General features: G+C 32.3%; 1 protein-coding gene across 1 annotated transcript; it reads right to left on the minus strand.

Moving 5' to 3' along the window:
* Nucleotides 1-1,059: 1,059 nt before the first annotated feature.
* LOC125806907 (uncharacterized) lies at nucleotides 1,060-3,198 on the minus strand. The gene is made up of 2 exons (XM_049486664.1): nucleotides 1,540-3,198; nucleotides 1,060-1,440 (listed from the first exon to the last, which is right to left on the minus strand). The coding sequence occupies exons 1-2, from the start codon at nucleotides 3,196-3,198 to the stop codon at nucleotides 1,060-1,062; spliced, it is 2,040 nt and encodes a 679-aa protein (XP_049342621.1).
* Nucleotides 3,199-17,620: the final 14,422 nt, after the last annotated feature.

Genomic DNA, 17,620 nt, shown 5'->3' on the forward strand with positions numbered 1-17,620 from the left:
GTTATAGAGATTGATTGATATGTCTTTTGGAGAAACTTATAAGTTTTCATCGTGCCAAACCTTGCAAGTGGATTTATGAATTCGACACATGAAATAAGTTAAGCAGTGCTCTGAAGGAAATTAATCATTGAATTAAATTCGTCAGTAATTTAATTTATTGATTAGTATCTGTAATCTTAACATGAGGAATTACATAAGTGTTTAATGGGGAACTACGAAATATAAATAGAGAAGTGCAATTACGAATTTCTAGTGGAATGATTTGTCATTTATTATAGTAAGAATAATTCAAATTAATTATTTGGAATTATTTCCATAATATGAAGCCTCAATAATTAATTATGTGGTCCTACAGTGCCCATATTTAACTAGAACTCAGAATCTTATTTTTTAGGGAAAAGAAAAAAGGAGTGTATTTTTTGGAGAAGAAACGTGTGTTTCTTTTTCATGAAGGAAAATAACTCATTTTTGGACTGGGAAGAAATCTCTATAAATAGGTTTCTCCTAACCTAGAAAGACAATCAGTTTTCTATACTATACTTGCCCACCCAAGTATTGAGAGAGTTCGGATGTGAACTTGGAATCACTATAGAAGACCATAGTTGTTGTCTATCTTGTGGATTCACTTGAAGGTCTGTCTGATTTGCTTGAAGATATCTGCTCACGCTTCAAGAGGTATTTATCGAATTAAATTTCAACAAGTTTATGTGTTCTAGCATGCTTATGTGTTCTAGCATAAACGGTATTGGTTATCTATTATTTATGTAAGGAATAAGATTTTGGTATGCTTCTGCGGTGCATATAGTTTTCAAACACAAGCTCCCCTCAAGGATGTATAGCAACTTTATGATAGTGGAAAGCTTCTACCTTCAAAATTATATTACAACTTCGGCCCTACTATAAATGAAAATATATGTAATAGAACATCTAATATGTCATCAAACTTTAAGAAAAGACTTATTTATATAACAAATGACATGTAAATAATCAAGAAGATCACAATAAGCAACATCATAATGAAACACAAAACAACCTACACAAGTTGAAAAAGAAAAAAAGCTACTTGCCCACAATGAGTTTTGCCCTAGCATGACCTTCACTAATTTGGAAATTGTTTCCCAAACCAAAATGAGTCATCAACAACCAGACCAAAGTGATAAGCTGTCCTCCTTTGCTAAGCTGTTGGCAATGTTCATTGGGGTTGCAGTTAATTGCAGCATGGGACAGCATTTCAACCCATACTTTGCTTATTAGCTCCCATTTATCGATGCCATGATCAAGCTCTTCCAGCTCTTTGGCTAGACGACATCCATCAAACAAGGCTGATTTACTTCTATCCCCTTTCACTTGCACTGGCTTCACCACCGCGTTCACTGCAAGGATCGCTTTACAAGCTCTTACATGTTTTTCCTCTCTACGTTTATGGACTTGCTCGCCTTCCTTATCATTCGTTGTTCTCTTTAGACTGCTACAAGTAAAGAAATTATTGCAGCCTTGATTATCCTTATTAGTACTCTTCATTATGTTTCTGCTGAGGACGAACTTTTCGGCTTCAGCACAAGTGTCTCTGTATCTAATCTGTCCGATGCCTGCCACAGCCGACATCATTGAAGGCTGCATCACAAGGAGATAGAGCATATAATCTGAAAGAATCTTTGATATCTCACGGTAATTGACAGGGGAACTCGTTGGTTTGTCACTACCAATATTATCTTTACTATAACAGAGTTCAGTAGCAATGTGCCATACCAGAAGGATCTCGTCGAAATTAGACTCAGTAATATAAGGCAGCAGATGACTAGAGCGATTGGCACGAAGTGTCCAATCTCCTTTGGCTAACCATATTTCCTTTGCTGTTTCTAGATCCTCCGCGAGTGAAGATTTATTCTTTATTTCCTCATAGATGAAGTCCCTCATATGGTCAGTGAATTTCTCAGACTTCTCATACATGATTCCATTCAATACATCAACAATCCCAAGCCATTGATATATGCTTTCCTTACGCTTGGAGCGCCCACGCACACAATAGTTAATCAGGTTGAATTGTGAAATGGATTCAGACCACCTGCGGCTCAACCATCCACAAGCTGGTATACGCAAACGCCATAACACATACCCCTTTTTCTTCAGGGCAACAGTCGTCCAGTCCGAGAAAAGGAGCATAAAAAAGGAAGAGAAATCCAAAATAAGAGCACCAAGGACAAGGGTGTAACTGACTCCTATCTCCCACCTTGGAAGTCCCTTTTTATCCCAACGGTAGAAGAGGATCGCGGCAGCAACTTCGAGAAAGAAACAGATGAATCGAAATACATAACCGCAGTAAGAGTTAGCCACAATCATTTTGGTGAAAAGAACATCATAAATGAAATTGAGTTCAACCTCAATAACTCGAAAAGCATCAATCGCTTTTAAGCTGAGGAAGAAATTTCGACTTTCATTCCGTTGGCGGAAGTCAAATATGAGATCAACAATTAGTCCTTTAAATTTCTCAAAGAAGTAATGAGCTTCTTCCACTACCTCAAGATCAGATAGCCCTTTTTTAACGGGCTTTTCCTCTTCCAAATCGCCATAGAACTCGTGGATCATCTCTATGTTCGTCGGTAGGTTAGCTGCTTTCTTCGAAGAGTATTCATCCATCAGCTTGGCATAGTTTGGTCCGGGATCCGGATCTTTCATAATGGACTCTCGAAATCGATCTAAACTTGCAAGATACAGAGCTCGAATACGCTCACCATACTTGATAACTCCAACCACAAATATCAGCACCGTTGGGATCAACAGCTTGTTTTTGGAAATTGTTCGGAAAAAAACATAGGCCACAGAGCTGCCCTGGGTCACGAGACCCAGGAAATGCCGGTGCCACAGGGCATTATCCTCGAGGGCAAAGGCACTAATAGTGTCAGGGCCCCCGAGGTGTACTAACAGAAAGGGGGACCAGAATACAAGAACATCTTGAAGTTTGTTCTCGGCAGCAAAGCGGTCATCATCCCCTTTGCTGTGAGAGATGTGCCCAACTGCAAAATTAGCAGCCCATTCTACGAGCAAGTAGCCGGACCAGAGGGGCAGTGTCAGGTAGACAGTTGAAATGCGCTTTCTAAGGGGAGCGAAAAAAATGAGGATTATTTGGAGAGTGAGGCTGAAAAGAATCACAGCACGAATATCCCATGCGTCCCAGATCTTCTTCAAATTGAAATTCATAATTCACTCACTGTCTACTTTTTACAAATGCATCTTATCTTGGTAAATAAGTTGCTTACTAGAAAATGACTTCACCAAAATCTAGACGGGCATAATGCCTCATTCGTTATTGTAGTCAATTTTTATATTGAAGGTAGGATATTTTATTCAAGGAAAAAAGCTTAACTATGCCTTCCAACTTTGAGAAAAAGTTCATTCATGTCATATGTTAAAAGTTTAGGTAATTTTTCATTTGGCAAAAAAAGGCTCATCCAAGCATTGGGTCTATCACTGTAAGGAGCTAGTGCGATCAATCATTTCATCCTCATTTCAAATATTAAATATTGAAAGAATTTAATATTTACATATGAGTAAATTTAATTGTTTGTGAATTCTAAACCTACTAATTAGGATAAAAAGGAAATAAAAAGAAGAAAACACTAATAAAGGAGCATGGATAGGTACGCGCGGATGGGGTATTTCTGCAAATGGAAATAGGACTGTGGGGGTGAGGGTCCTGGGGATTTTGTTGGTTTAAATTATTTTTTATTATTTGGGCATAAATTCATATATTCATTGGTTACTTTTTATTTTTACTCAAAATTTATTGTTTAAGAATTGTTTTTACACAAATGACAAATGTCGTCGTGTAGTTTGTCACTTTACACGTCATTCGTCAAAGTAACACACACCTCATATATTTTTGTTAATTGAAAAAAGAGTGTCAAAATGATACAACGGTACCCTACATGAGGTATCTAAGATGAACATTGCTCAGTTGAGGTGTCTAATTGAAACTTCATACCAACTTTAAGAGGCCACCGATGAGTTAGACCTTACTTTTTAGTCTGTTTCAAAAAGTATGTTTCTTTTCTTTTTAACAACTTTTTAATTCAAATTAGTTTCGACATGACATGTTTAAGATCACAAGATTAAACATCATTTTAATACATTCTACGTAATTTTAGTTTAGAAGTACAAGATTTAAAAGTTCTCTACTTTCTTAAAGAAATATTTCTTTTAAGGTCTTGGTTTTCCTTTACTGATTTATTTTTAGTCACTAAATAGTCTTGGTCTTTGTTTATTTATTAAGTTATCGATGTTACCATAGTGAGGATTATAATATTTCCTCAATAACGTGAGAACATGGCCTATAGTGTTCTTGGTCATTTGCAATTCTTTATAGTCTATTGCCTTTCTTTAAACTTTAATAATGCTTTTCCACATCTTGAATGATCATTTGCAATTCTTTATAGTCTATTGTCTTTCTTCAAATTTTAATAATGCTTTTCCACATCTTTAATGATCATTTGCAATTATTTATAGTCTATGGTCTTTGTTTAAACTTTAATAAAGTCTTGGTCATTGTTTTTTTTCCTTATAATAATAATAATAATAATAATAATAATAATAATAATAAGTCTTGGTCATTGTTATCAAATAATCTATATATAAAGTCTTGATCATTGTTTAATTTGATCTTCGTTATCCTTCCCGTATTTACTAATCTATATATAAAGACTTTATTATAATATAAAGTCTTGGTCATTGATTTTTTAATAATCTAATGTTGTTTTTAACTTTAATTGATATATAATTAATTTTATTAAATCAGTAAGTAATCATATTTCAACTATAAAATATGAATAATTATATCACTACAACAAAATCAACTTTTAGCGATAATAAATATGCATATTGACGAGAGGGAGTTGCTCGAATGGTAAGCACCCCTCACTTCCAACCTGAAAGTTGCGGAGTTCAAGTCACCAAGGGAGCAAAAGGGCTGAGAGCTCCTAGGGAGGGTAAAAAACAATTAAAAAAAAATAATAATAATAATAATAATAATAATTAAAAAATAATAATAATAATAATAAAAAAATATTTAAAAAAAAATAATATATATATTAATAAAGAGTGCTAAAGTATATACTGTAATAAGTTACTTGTCATTTGATGCAATGCCGCTATAGGTTTTAGGGACATTTACAAAGAGCTCTAATTGCCTCTAAAAAAACATATTTAGCAGTAATTAAGTTATTATCATTAATTAATTGACACTAAAAATCATTTTTGATATTGTGTAAGTAGGGATAACCAAGCTAGGGAATGGCAATGAGAAGAACAAAAGAACTGGGATTGACAGATTATATATTAACTTTACAACAAGTATTGGGTTGTTGGTAGTGTGAAGTAACTTTTCCTCCATAATTAGAGGTTCCAGATTTGAGTTTTGGACATGAATTAGTTATTTATATCATGGAGTAATTTATCTTTTAATATGAGACTTTTTATCAAGAGTAATTTACCTTTTAATATGGGGCTTCTTGACGCGAATTCGGAATATTTGTCGGACCTTGAGGAGGATATCACACAACGAATAAAAGTAAAACACATTACAGATATCTCAAGTTTGAACATGTGCTATACAATCATCTATGCTAGAAAACGCTTCATCTCTAATGTGGGATTTTTCGACACAAATTTAGAATAGTCAAATCCAATACGTTTATTGAATGCAGGGAAGGCCCAAAATAGTCCCTCGTCTTTGGGTTAAGACTCAAAGTCATCCTTGAGTTTTCACATGGAGCACTAATAGTCCCTCATGTTTGCAATATTGGTGCACTTTTGGTCCTCCCCTAAACTTTTGCCTATTTTTTAACATTAATTTTGTTCATAATTTTATGTAAGGAATGTCCCATCGTCTTTTTTATATATTTAGTAGAAATAATAATTATATGTGAGAGAAGGTGAGAAGAACACCTTGTTCTATTTAGTATAAATATTACCTGCAATACGATTTCTACTAAACAAAATAAGGTGGTTTTCTTCTCTCAATCTCACAAATGGAGTTATCATTTCTACTAAATATATAAAATGACGATTAAACATTCAATACATAAATTATGAATAAAATCAATGTTAAAAAATAGGCAAAATTTTGAAGGAGGACCAAAAGTGCACTAATATTGCAAACATGAGGGACTATTAATGCTCCATGTGAAAACTCAAGGATAACTTTGAGTCTTAGCCCAAAGATGAAGGACTATTTTGGGCCTTTTCTCAACCCTAGCACCTAAACATAGTCACATTTGTCAGAAAACGCTTTATTCTTCAATGTGGGACTTCACGACACGAGTATAGTTAAACAATATAAGTATTGAACACGGAGTGAAAACAAAATGAAGAAAGTTTAGGAGGTGTTTAGCCATTAAATTTTTTCACTTTTTAGGGAGTTGAACTCCGAAAACATGCTTGACCATAAAATTTCGAAATTCAATTTGAAGTTCAATTCTAGAAATTTTCAAAAATTTGAAAAATAACCATAAGGTGTTTTCACTTCTTTTTTTTCACTCCAATTTACTCACAAAAAAAACTCTAATTTTCAAATATCATTTTTACTTTAAAAATAAAAGCTATTGCTTTTAAATTTTACGATGAAACATCATCAAACGCCCGCTAAAAGTACTAGGCTTGTTTCAAAGGTTGGCTTGGGATGAGAAGAATGAAGATACAAACTTTGCACTAAGCAATGGGTTGCTTCAGCTTTTCCTCATTTTAACTGTCGGCCCATTTACCTTTTCAGCATCTAGCCCAATTGAATTATCATGAGCCCATAAAGAACTACTTCCATTATCAATAAACAAAACTATTTTAAAAATATTAATTCAGGGTTCATGCCCAAATTGTTCATAATTATGGTCTAAACCCTGATTAACATGTTGTAGGCATTTAGATTATTATATTTTAAAATCTACAAGAAATTTGAAATTTGTCTTCAATTCAAAATATTAGTCCAAAATTCAAATAAATATTGTTGTAATGTGATTTATTTATTATTAGGTCCAATGTAAATAGATTTAATTAAGGGGAAACTACATAAATGGGACATAAAATTCAAAATAATTACAGGTTCATACTCAAATTCAAAGTAATTCTAAAATACTCATTCTCTCATAAATAATTACAGCTCATACCCCACATTCATTAAGGCTGATAATTTTCACTTAACTGATACTAAATCAGTATCATATATTGTACTGGTTTTCTTGTTCAGAAATTAATCATTAGTCAATGATTGATATATATATATATATATTGGTTTAGTATCAAGTAAGCAAAATTATCAACCTTAATGATACATATACAATATACGATATTGATTTAGTATCAGTTAAGCGAAATTATCAGTCTTAATGATACCCCCAAACTATTATAAATGGCATGTCTATACCCTTCGTATGGGTGGATTTTTAATTTATAGATAAAAATTAAAATAAATGTAGTTGATACGCTTAGATGAAGCCATGTGTCCCTTTGTTAACCTTAAAGGTAAAAACAACCTAAAATATTAACGGTAAGGGCATGAATAACCCTAAGTATAACAGAGGATATTGACATACCATTTATAATAGTTTGGGGGTATATTTGTCCTTTTTTCCTACAATATAGGATACTGATTTAGTATCAATTAAGCGAAATTGGTTGGGGAATATATTGTAACTAGTGAATTGAGCCGCGCTTCGCACGGTAATAAAATTTTTAAATAATTTATTTATAACATGCGAATGATTAAAATATTTTAAACCTTATATATCTATATACATTAAATTTTGAGTTTTGATCTAATTTATATGTAATACTTTCTTTTAAAAAATAATCATCATTTTAAAATTGTAGTAGAATTTGAAGAAAAAATGATCTCTTAACATGCATATGTTCATATTTTAAATTTAAATCTAAAAAATTGGTTACAATATAAATATCTGAACTTGTCTAACAATCTCGTCTACATTCTACCTTCCTTTGCCATTTCATTTACCTTTCTTTTACAAAATTGAAATTGAAAAAAAAATAAAAAAGAATAATATTACAAATCAAATATATCTTTCTTTTTTCCTTTTTTTTTTCTTCAAATTTGTCTCTCTAATCTCCTACTAATTTCATCTAACCGTCAATTCTTAATTCTCTCTTCTTATAATATTCATTATTGTGCCGTTTTCATCTTTAGTCGCATGTAATATCGATCTCATTATCAATTAGTTTTGAGCGGTATCAATCGAAATGCTATTTTTTTAAAAAGGCATTGAAACAATGTTTTTTTATCAATCGAAAACGTTAAAAAATCATACAAACTTTATTAAATACGAATCATATATAATGATACTAATATTTTACATTATGTCTATTGATAATCAAGAGATAAAAGTAAAAATTTAAATCTTGCAATTGTGATTTGTGGTTGAAATGTGGATGTACAAGTCTTGAAATATTTCTTGACATTTATTAAGGTAATTACTACAATCAATTAAAAATAACTAAAACATAAAATTAAGAGAGAAATAAGGAGATGTTAGAGGTAGAAAAAGTAATAATGTGACAAAATAATAGATAGCAATAATGAGCATTAAATGACCCGTTTCCTGCAAATCTAAGAAACAGACGGTTTTTTTACGTTTTCTAAAATATCTAGAAAAATGTCTAAAAAAATTGAGAAAAAGATTGTGACATTTCACTTCTTTTATATATATAATTGTGACGTAATAAAAAAAATATGAATACGAAATTATAGTTACGTAAACAGAGAGACATATTCATATATATTAACAATTTTTTTAAAAAAAAGTACACTTAAATCACAAAAATTGCAACAAAATATTGCAAAAATTTAAATATAATACTATATATATAGAGAGAGACGTATTCATATATATATTGACGACTTCATATAGAGAGTGAGAAAGAGAGAGATGTATTCATATATATATTGACGACTTCATATAGAGAGTGAAAAAGAAAGACGTGTTCATATATATTGATGACTTCAAAAAAATTACACTTAAATCACAAAAATTACAATAAAATCTTGTAAAAACTTGAATAACAATGACACTGATTAAAAATTTACCTCTTCAAGTAAAAAAAGAACTCCATATTAGTTAGCCTGTTATAAGATGATGATAAGATATATAGATTAAAAATGAAGGATCAAGAATAAAATAAAAAGAAAAAAAATAAAAGAACAGAGAAAAACACTTACCTGAGACCTCAAAAGAAAAGGTATAAGGAGTATATATATCCGAAAATAGAGTAGGAATAAGCAAAGGAATGAAGCCAATTAATTATTGGTGATTAAAAGCATAAAAGTAACTGATGCTACGTGAGGTGGAGCATTAATTATTTTCCTAATTTAATTGCCCATTATGCTAATTATGAGGAAGGAAGTTATTTTTTAAAAAAATATTAATAAATACATGAATAAAAAAAATCAAAATTAAGAGAAAAATAGATAAATAGTAATATTGATCAATAAGGCATGCCACATCAGCAGCCCTTTCATTCAGTTTTATATTATATAGATATAGGCGTATGAATATAAAGGGGTATATATTTGTGATTATTTTACTTTTATGGGTACCCTTTAATTAAAAAGTCTAATTTTACCAAGCTAGTCTATTTGATTGGGCTTCAAATAATGAGTCCACTATATTAGTCCAAGCTCCATTAGATGTTTATCGTAAACTAAACCAACTAAAGGGAAAATTATGCAAAATTACAAACATTTAGCCTATATTAGGTAATATAGCAACAGTTTAAGAAAATTGTAATTCCAGACTATAGTTTCCCCAATTCTTGTTAATCGTTTGATTTGTATAATTCGTCTGATTTGTATAATTCAGAATTTTTATAATTCGGTTTATGATTGTATAAATCCAGAATTTTGTATATGCTTACCCTAACTATTTGTATACAATTTATGAAAAATTCAGAATTAATTACCCTGTTTGTATATTGGAAAGCGAAATATACAAATAGAATTCTGAATTTTTTTTAAATGTATACTTACAGAATTTGTATATACTTACCCTATTTGTATATTCGCAAACGAAATATACAAACGGGCTGAGAAGAAATATACAAACCACAACCTCCATAACAAACGAAACTATAGCTATGGAGTGAAATTATCGAAACTATAGTTGTGGAACCTTATTATGCCTATTATGTTTCTCTAAACTAAACTTGTGTCTAATATCAAAGTGGCATGATATATGAAATTAATTGAAAAGGTCAATAAATTATGCCACATATCAAAAACATGACATATCAACTAAGGGTCAGTTTGGTCATACAATATGAAATTATAAGATGAGATGAGATCATGAAATGAAGTTGATGTTTTGTTTGGACATGCGATTTAAACTTTTTATGTTGTATATTTTCTCATAAACATAAAAACATCATAAGTTGTATAACTATTAAAATTGTCTCAATTTTTTTATACATTCTTACCAAATAAACAAAAGTTTATAAAGTCCCATAATACACTATTACAAAGATATTCTTAAAAATACAATATATAATGATCAAACTTTAATTCAATTAAAAAAAAATTAAACATATGTAAGTTGTGGTGTACTAGTACTCCCTCTGTCCCTAATTATTTGTCCACATTTCCTTTTTTAATTGTCCCTAATTACTTGTCCATTTTGACAAATCAAGAAAGAATTTTTTTTTACCCATTATACCCTCAATTAATTACTTTAAAAAAATGTAGACTTCTCGAAAATCTTAAGTTTTTAATTCATTCATTTCATAATTAATAGGGGTAAAATGGTAAACTCACTATGTCAATTATTGTTTTCTTAATAGGTGTGTCAATGCAACAGTGGACAAGTAATTAGGGACAAAGGGAGTATTTAATATAGTCCTCCCACATAGTACTGACAATTTTCTCACATTAAACCTGCATTTCTCGTACATATGACTAAGAAGATGAACCAAGGGAGTATTTAATATAGTCCTCCCACATAGTACTGACAATTTTCTCACATTAAACCTGCATTTCTCGTACATATGACTAAGAAGATGAACCAACATTGTTACTTTGAACCATTTGTTGGTCAATTTGGTTGGTAAATAAATTTGATAAAAAAAATAATGAATTTGGTGTATATAAATGGTAAAGCATAAATTAATTTGAAGTAATAATAAATTTTATGTTAGTGAGGATAATCATTACATGAGATGTAAATGGTTTAAAAAGTATGTTTTATTCAAAAAATATAAATAAAATAAAAATGACTTAGTTTTCAAAAAATCAATTAAACTTATAGTTTAAGAGAAATCGAATTTCCAAAAAAACAGAGTCACCACTTATTTTTTTAATAAAAATCAAGAAAAAAATTGAGGTTATCAAAAGATTTAAACAGATAAAATCAATTGAAAATAATAGGGTTCGAAGTTCAATGTACATTCCGAGAAGGTGTTAGGTCCTCGGAATGCCCGCTAACTTGCGGTTGACCGGCGATTTGACTAAAAATGACTTTGACTGATTTTGAAATTTTAATTAAATAAAAGAACTCATTTATCTTAACTATCTTTATTTTGTTTTGAAATTTTAACTTAGTAAAAGAACTAATTTATTTTAACTTATTTATTTATTACTATTATTCTTCTAATTAATTATCTTTAAGGGAACATAAACCAAGGGGGATTATTCTAATGGGATAATTCAAGTTGCAAGGCCAATAATAAAAATAAAATTAAGTATGGAATATAAATATTTTAATTTTTATATAAAAAAATTGAAATGGCTATCTATGAGAATTTAATTAAATTATACCATAATCCAAATAAACGTTAGTCAAATATAATAACAAATAGATAAAAGTAAAGGCAAGGAATATTGAATTTGGGTCTTCGGCTCAAATTCCAAAGTTTGATATCCTGTCCTAGTACTAAAAATTCCCAACACCATTTTGGGCCTATTCAATCAAACTCTGGCCCATACTTTTGGACCTTTTCGGCCCATTCCTGTTAGGACGTGCTGGAGCCAAGGCAAAATCAAGTAAAATGGGGCTTTGACCCAATTTCATGCCAAAGTGAGCCTTGCACACATCAAGTATACAATGTATACGGGATACATATTTCATCTCCGATCCCGTCTTTTATTTTAACCTGTAGCTGCTGCATTTTAACCCACATTTTCGCGTTTTGGACCGGTATATCAGTATGTAACCTATATCTGCATTTTTGAGCTGTATTTTCGCATTTTTCTTTGTATGCCAATGTTCTCACTGTGTGCATCAGTGTATTCGGCATGCATTCTGCCCATTTTGGAACTCTTATTATGCTTTCCAAAACTTGTTCATCAGTCATTTTCAAAAGAGGAGAAATATAATGCAAAGCCGACTCGAGGAAGATGCGATTGGGCCTCCATGGCCCACTCGGAATGAAGAGAGGAAGGTAATGGAGTTCGATGAACTCACTCGAAATTACATGAAAACAAGAAGAAAAAAAAAGAATTAATATCATTCCTAACAAAGGAATTTAGAAATAAAATTTAAATCCATAAGGAAGTCAATCACATTGATGGCGTAGCAATGATACAACTTGGCAATTAATCACAACCTTATTGCATACTTATTTAAAACGAAACCATTCCACTAACTCAAAACAAATTAGCCGAAACCTTTCGTGGCATAAATGAGATGCTGGAACAATGGATTAAACAATATTCCAATAATTTGGACCCCTTTCAACACCCAACAGTAATAAACATACGTACTTGAACAAATAAAATTAGGGGGCCATTCAAAGGGGAAGAGGACAAGAATAGACTATACTATGAGCATCAATAAAGACAAACCAAACATACTAATGGTATTGAAATAAAACAACTTAACAGTGACCTATAGTCATGCTTTTCATATTATGAACTAATTGATCAAAAATACAATTTCTAAGGAATTGGACATAGATGAATTGCCGAAAGAAAAAAAAAAAAAACTAAGTTAAATGATTTCCAATCGATTAAAGGAAAAGAGACCATTTAAAGAAAACAAATACTCAATAGCAAGTGGCAATCTTAACTCAAATCGAAAGCAACACCCTCTATGGCAATATAAGCTAGTAAACCGAATCGAAAACGCAACCCAAGGCCAAGCCTATGTCAACAACTTGAGACAACAAGATACTCACAATAAATGATCTTAATCATAACGATTTGTCATTTTTCTAAAACAGATTTAGTACTAAAAGCGTTTTAAACCAAACCTAAAAAAAGAAAATGGCTTGGAATTGTTACAGTAAACGAATAAAGCATATGATATGCTCAACAAATTCTAAAAAAAAAGCATGCTGAAAAAGAAGGAGAAAATAAACAAAATCACTGGCTAACAATGTCTGGTTCTTAAACAATGAAACAGTAAGCATAGACTACACCTTTTAACTAAACATGGAAAACATCTAAGAGTGGAAAACATATAAAATAAGCAGAGATATGAAAGAATCGGGACATGAGTCCTATATCGAAAAGGAAACTTGTTATCACAAGAAAACTCTATATATATACCGATATGGATGAAAACTAATTACGGCAAGCTTCAGAAAATGAAAGCAAAAAAGCAATGGGGTAATCTTTTGATACGCTCAGAACATTTATCATAACATGAGCATGAGCACAAATAGAGAAGAACAAATAATGAAGAACAACACGGACGTAAGACGAGCATAACAAACGCGAGTTTAAGAAGAGCACAGACAAATACATGAGCTCAAGCAATCATTCAGCCATCTTGAAAAAACGAACACATATCACTCATTTCAAGGAATAAGGTGAAAGGAATAACATCAAACTGAACATATCGCTTAAGCTCATTCTAAAATTCACGAAGAACTACACATCAAACCAAACAATGACCTCAAAACAGACAAAGGATTATGAGTCGTTTACCTTGTTCGAGGCAGCGAACGGAACAACAGCGAGCTGGGCAGAAACGGCCTTCCACCACCGAAATATGATTCCCAAATTTCCGATGAACAACAAGAGCAAGGACTGAAACCAAAATCCTGATTCCAAGGAGTCCTAAACAAACAGTGTAACCCGAAATTTCAGCGTGTATTTCTGTCTTAAAGATTGGCCGGTTCCTCTATATTTTCTCCCAAAATCTCGTCCCCCTTGGCATATGAAAAGAGGGCAGCATTTATAGAACGAAACTAGGGCCGAAATTGGGGGGAAACCGATCAAAAATCTGGTAGGGATAGGGTACATTTGAAATTCGACTGGCAGATGCTTTTTTCTGCCGTTGCAGCGAGGAAGACGACACAGTGATGGATTTGGATCGTCTAGGACGCGCGATTGGGCTGGAATCGCTAGACTGTTGGCTCGCGGAGAAGAAGAAAAGAGAAACGCATAGGGCCGGGTATTGTACGCGCTCCTCGCGTGAAGAAGAACGCGTATAAGAGGGTTGTTTTGGTATTTGCTGCTATGAATGTTGGGGCTGGGTGTGTTGGCGTGTAGCTGGGTTTCTTTTTGGAATAGGTAAATGGGCCGGGTCGAGGGAATTAAGAGAGGAATGGCTGAGTCTCTGGAATTGGGCTGCTGCAGATGCTTGGAGGGTGGTCTTTGGCGTGAGAGCAATTGAAGTCGGGCTGGAAAGGCGAAAGGGAATTGGAAGAAGGCTGCTGGGAATGCTATTGTAGGAATTTGAAGAATGGGCCTGCTGAGATTTGTGAAGAAAAAGGCCCAAAATTGGCTTCTTTAAATGGTTTAGATAAATTGAAGATTTGGCTAAGGAAATGTAATCAACAATGCCCAAATGAATTTCAAAATGCAACCCAAATCGAATTTAATCGATGAATTAGGTTCAAACTTAAACAAGACGAATTAATTAATGAGCTTCTCAATTTCAATGAAAAGAAAATAATTAACTTAATTATAACGTAATTAGTTTGAATATGAATTAACCAATTCAAAATCGTAATTATGATTTGAACTAAACTAAATTAATAAAATACTTAGCTAAACGAAATAAAATCTTTTTGATACGATTTCCAAATATTTATGAAATATATTAATAAATATATAAGAACTACGTGTTATTTAAATATTATAAAATGACTAAAATCACTTCAAAACTTGAAAAATGTTTTATAAACTAATTATTCTAAATCATTTGCAATCTAAGAAGCTCGAAAATTAATTTCTACCGGGGAGGGTCAAAATTGAGTGTCAACAAAGTAATGACAAGAATTATAAATTTTATTTACATATGAAATAAATGGTTAGTAGATATAAATATGAAATTATTTTTACATATGATATCGCATGATCAAACGTCTTCTAAATTATATCTCATAAAATTATAACTTGTATCATTATGAACTTCTTAAATCACAACATTGTGAAATTAAATTTATGCGTCTATTAGGTCACATGTATATTTTCTCTTTCTCTTTCTCTATATACTAGTAAAGGCAGCCCGAGCATTGCCCGGGCCCAACATGAGCATATGTGGCGCAAATATGTACAACAATCAGAAAGTTCCTCTGTAACTAAGGGGGGAAAGCAGCTTCAAGAATGATAAAGGGACTTGCACAATTTGATGATAGACATTGCCTTCCCTCTTCAACTGCAATCTATGGAAAATTCTACACATGCGTGTTGCATTATTAAGCTATCAGAAACAACATTAGATAAGCTTTTTCTTTTCAAAGAAGGTCTTCAAATGCCACAACTGCAATCCTGGCACACCTAAACATAAGAAGATTGACAAGCCAGTTATCCTAGCGATTTTGGAGTTGGTAGATCTGTTCAGTTCCTGCATTTCAGCTTCTCTGCATCGTGCCGAAAAATGATCAAGCTTATGTTCATGATGATTATTAACTACGTAGCTCTGACTCTTCAAAAAATGTTGCAGCACTCGTGTTTGATCCTCCAAAAATAGTACTCCCTCTGTAATTACAACTTTCCACATGACATATTTAAGACCATAAGATTAAATGACATTTGACATATTTTAAGATATGACCATAAGATTCAAAAGTCTTCTTTACTTCCTTAAACTCTTTGTCAAGTCAAAATAGGACAAACAAATTGAATAGGAGGGAGTACTAATCATGGATGATTTGACATGCATTGACAACATTTTTGAAGAGTCTGGAACTTAAAATATTAACAAATGATAAACTCACCTTTCATCATGGATGGCTTTAACATTTTCAAGTATCTTCTTTAGTTCAAATTGCATTACCTATTAAGATAACAACAGTTTATGTTAGTCACAACTTAGAACTCCACAAGGTGCAGTCAGCAAGTTCATGGTTAATTTCCTCTTTTCAGAAGCCCCTTTGTCCGGGCACAAAGTTGACATAACTAACAGTTTTTGAAATACAGGTGTACACTACTGCCATCAATCTTTTTTCTACTACTCTAAGTTTTGATTTAACTAAAAGACTCTAGACTATTGTTCAAAAGAAAGAAAAGTAGTCCTAATTAAGAACAACAGAATGCAGAAAATGGAAGAAGCACGGGATGAGCTATGGTGGTCTAACGTCAAGAGCTCATGGATTGTCGGAGGATAGCTTCAGCACTTCATGCACATAATTGCTATGCCAAGTGACTACATTAATAGGAGAGAAGTCCTGCTTCGCAGTGAAATGTTCACCATCATACCTCTACACAATAGTGTGACCAAGATGGGAGCCATCTTCGTACCAGGCAACAGGAACAAGAAAATCCCTCGGAGCAGCCAAGCCATTTGCGCCTAAATACATATTCAAATGCATATCATCAGCAAATAACATCAGTTGTTTAAATTGCAAGTAGTTTTGCACTTTCTAAAGCACCTATTGGCCCCAGATCAGGAAGTTGAAGATGAGTTCCAAAAGTTTCAGCGACATAACCACGTGAAGGTCCATCCGGGAGATCAATAGCAAACCAATATTCTTGAGGCAAAATGACAATTTCACCAGGGCAAACCTGCAATCTTCCGCATTCAGTAGTAATCCACAGCCCTACACCGTTGAATACATACAAATACCTGCATTTTCAACAAGACGCACATTATCACCTGATCTACTGAACTTTGTAATAGGTGTTGTGCCGAGTTGATATTCCAATATTCCATACACATCATTGTCTATTCACAAGAGAAATTCATTTTAGCAGATTTATAGTCCATTATGTTAAGGAGATACGATATACTCTCGGCTTGAAAGCATATAGTAATTAACAGTACTTGCAGCCAATGTTATATCCAGAGCATAACAATCGATAGGTTGAGGCAATCAACTATATCTCAATCCAAATTATAATTTAACAAAAATAAAACATAAGAAGAAAGTAATAATTATGTTCCGAACTCCATCAGAAGGACATAATGACGACAATATAGAGCAAGTTTGAAATACCAATTACATGTGAATTGCAAAACCATGTCGGAGATATGAGTTGGCATCCCCACATATAGTATACAAACCATCGATGAAATAAGCCGGTGTTTCTGGGATTTCGACAGGCTTCCACCATAGTTGAGTTGGTGTAGCGGAACTGTTTGACTGGTTGAATTCACTAACAAGCTTTTCATGTCCATCAAAACTCACAAGCAACAATATTCCAACTGACATTACCAAATATAGCAAGAGGAAAGGTTTAACA

This window comes from Solanum verrucosum, unplaced genomic scaffold (assembly GCF_900185275.1).
Source record: "Solanum verrucosum unplaced genomic scaffold, falcon-dt-bn FXZP01000196.1, whole genome shotgun sequence".
NCBI lineage: Eukaryota > Viridiplantae > Streptophyta > Magnoliopsida > Solanales > Solanaceae > Solanum > Solanum verrucosum.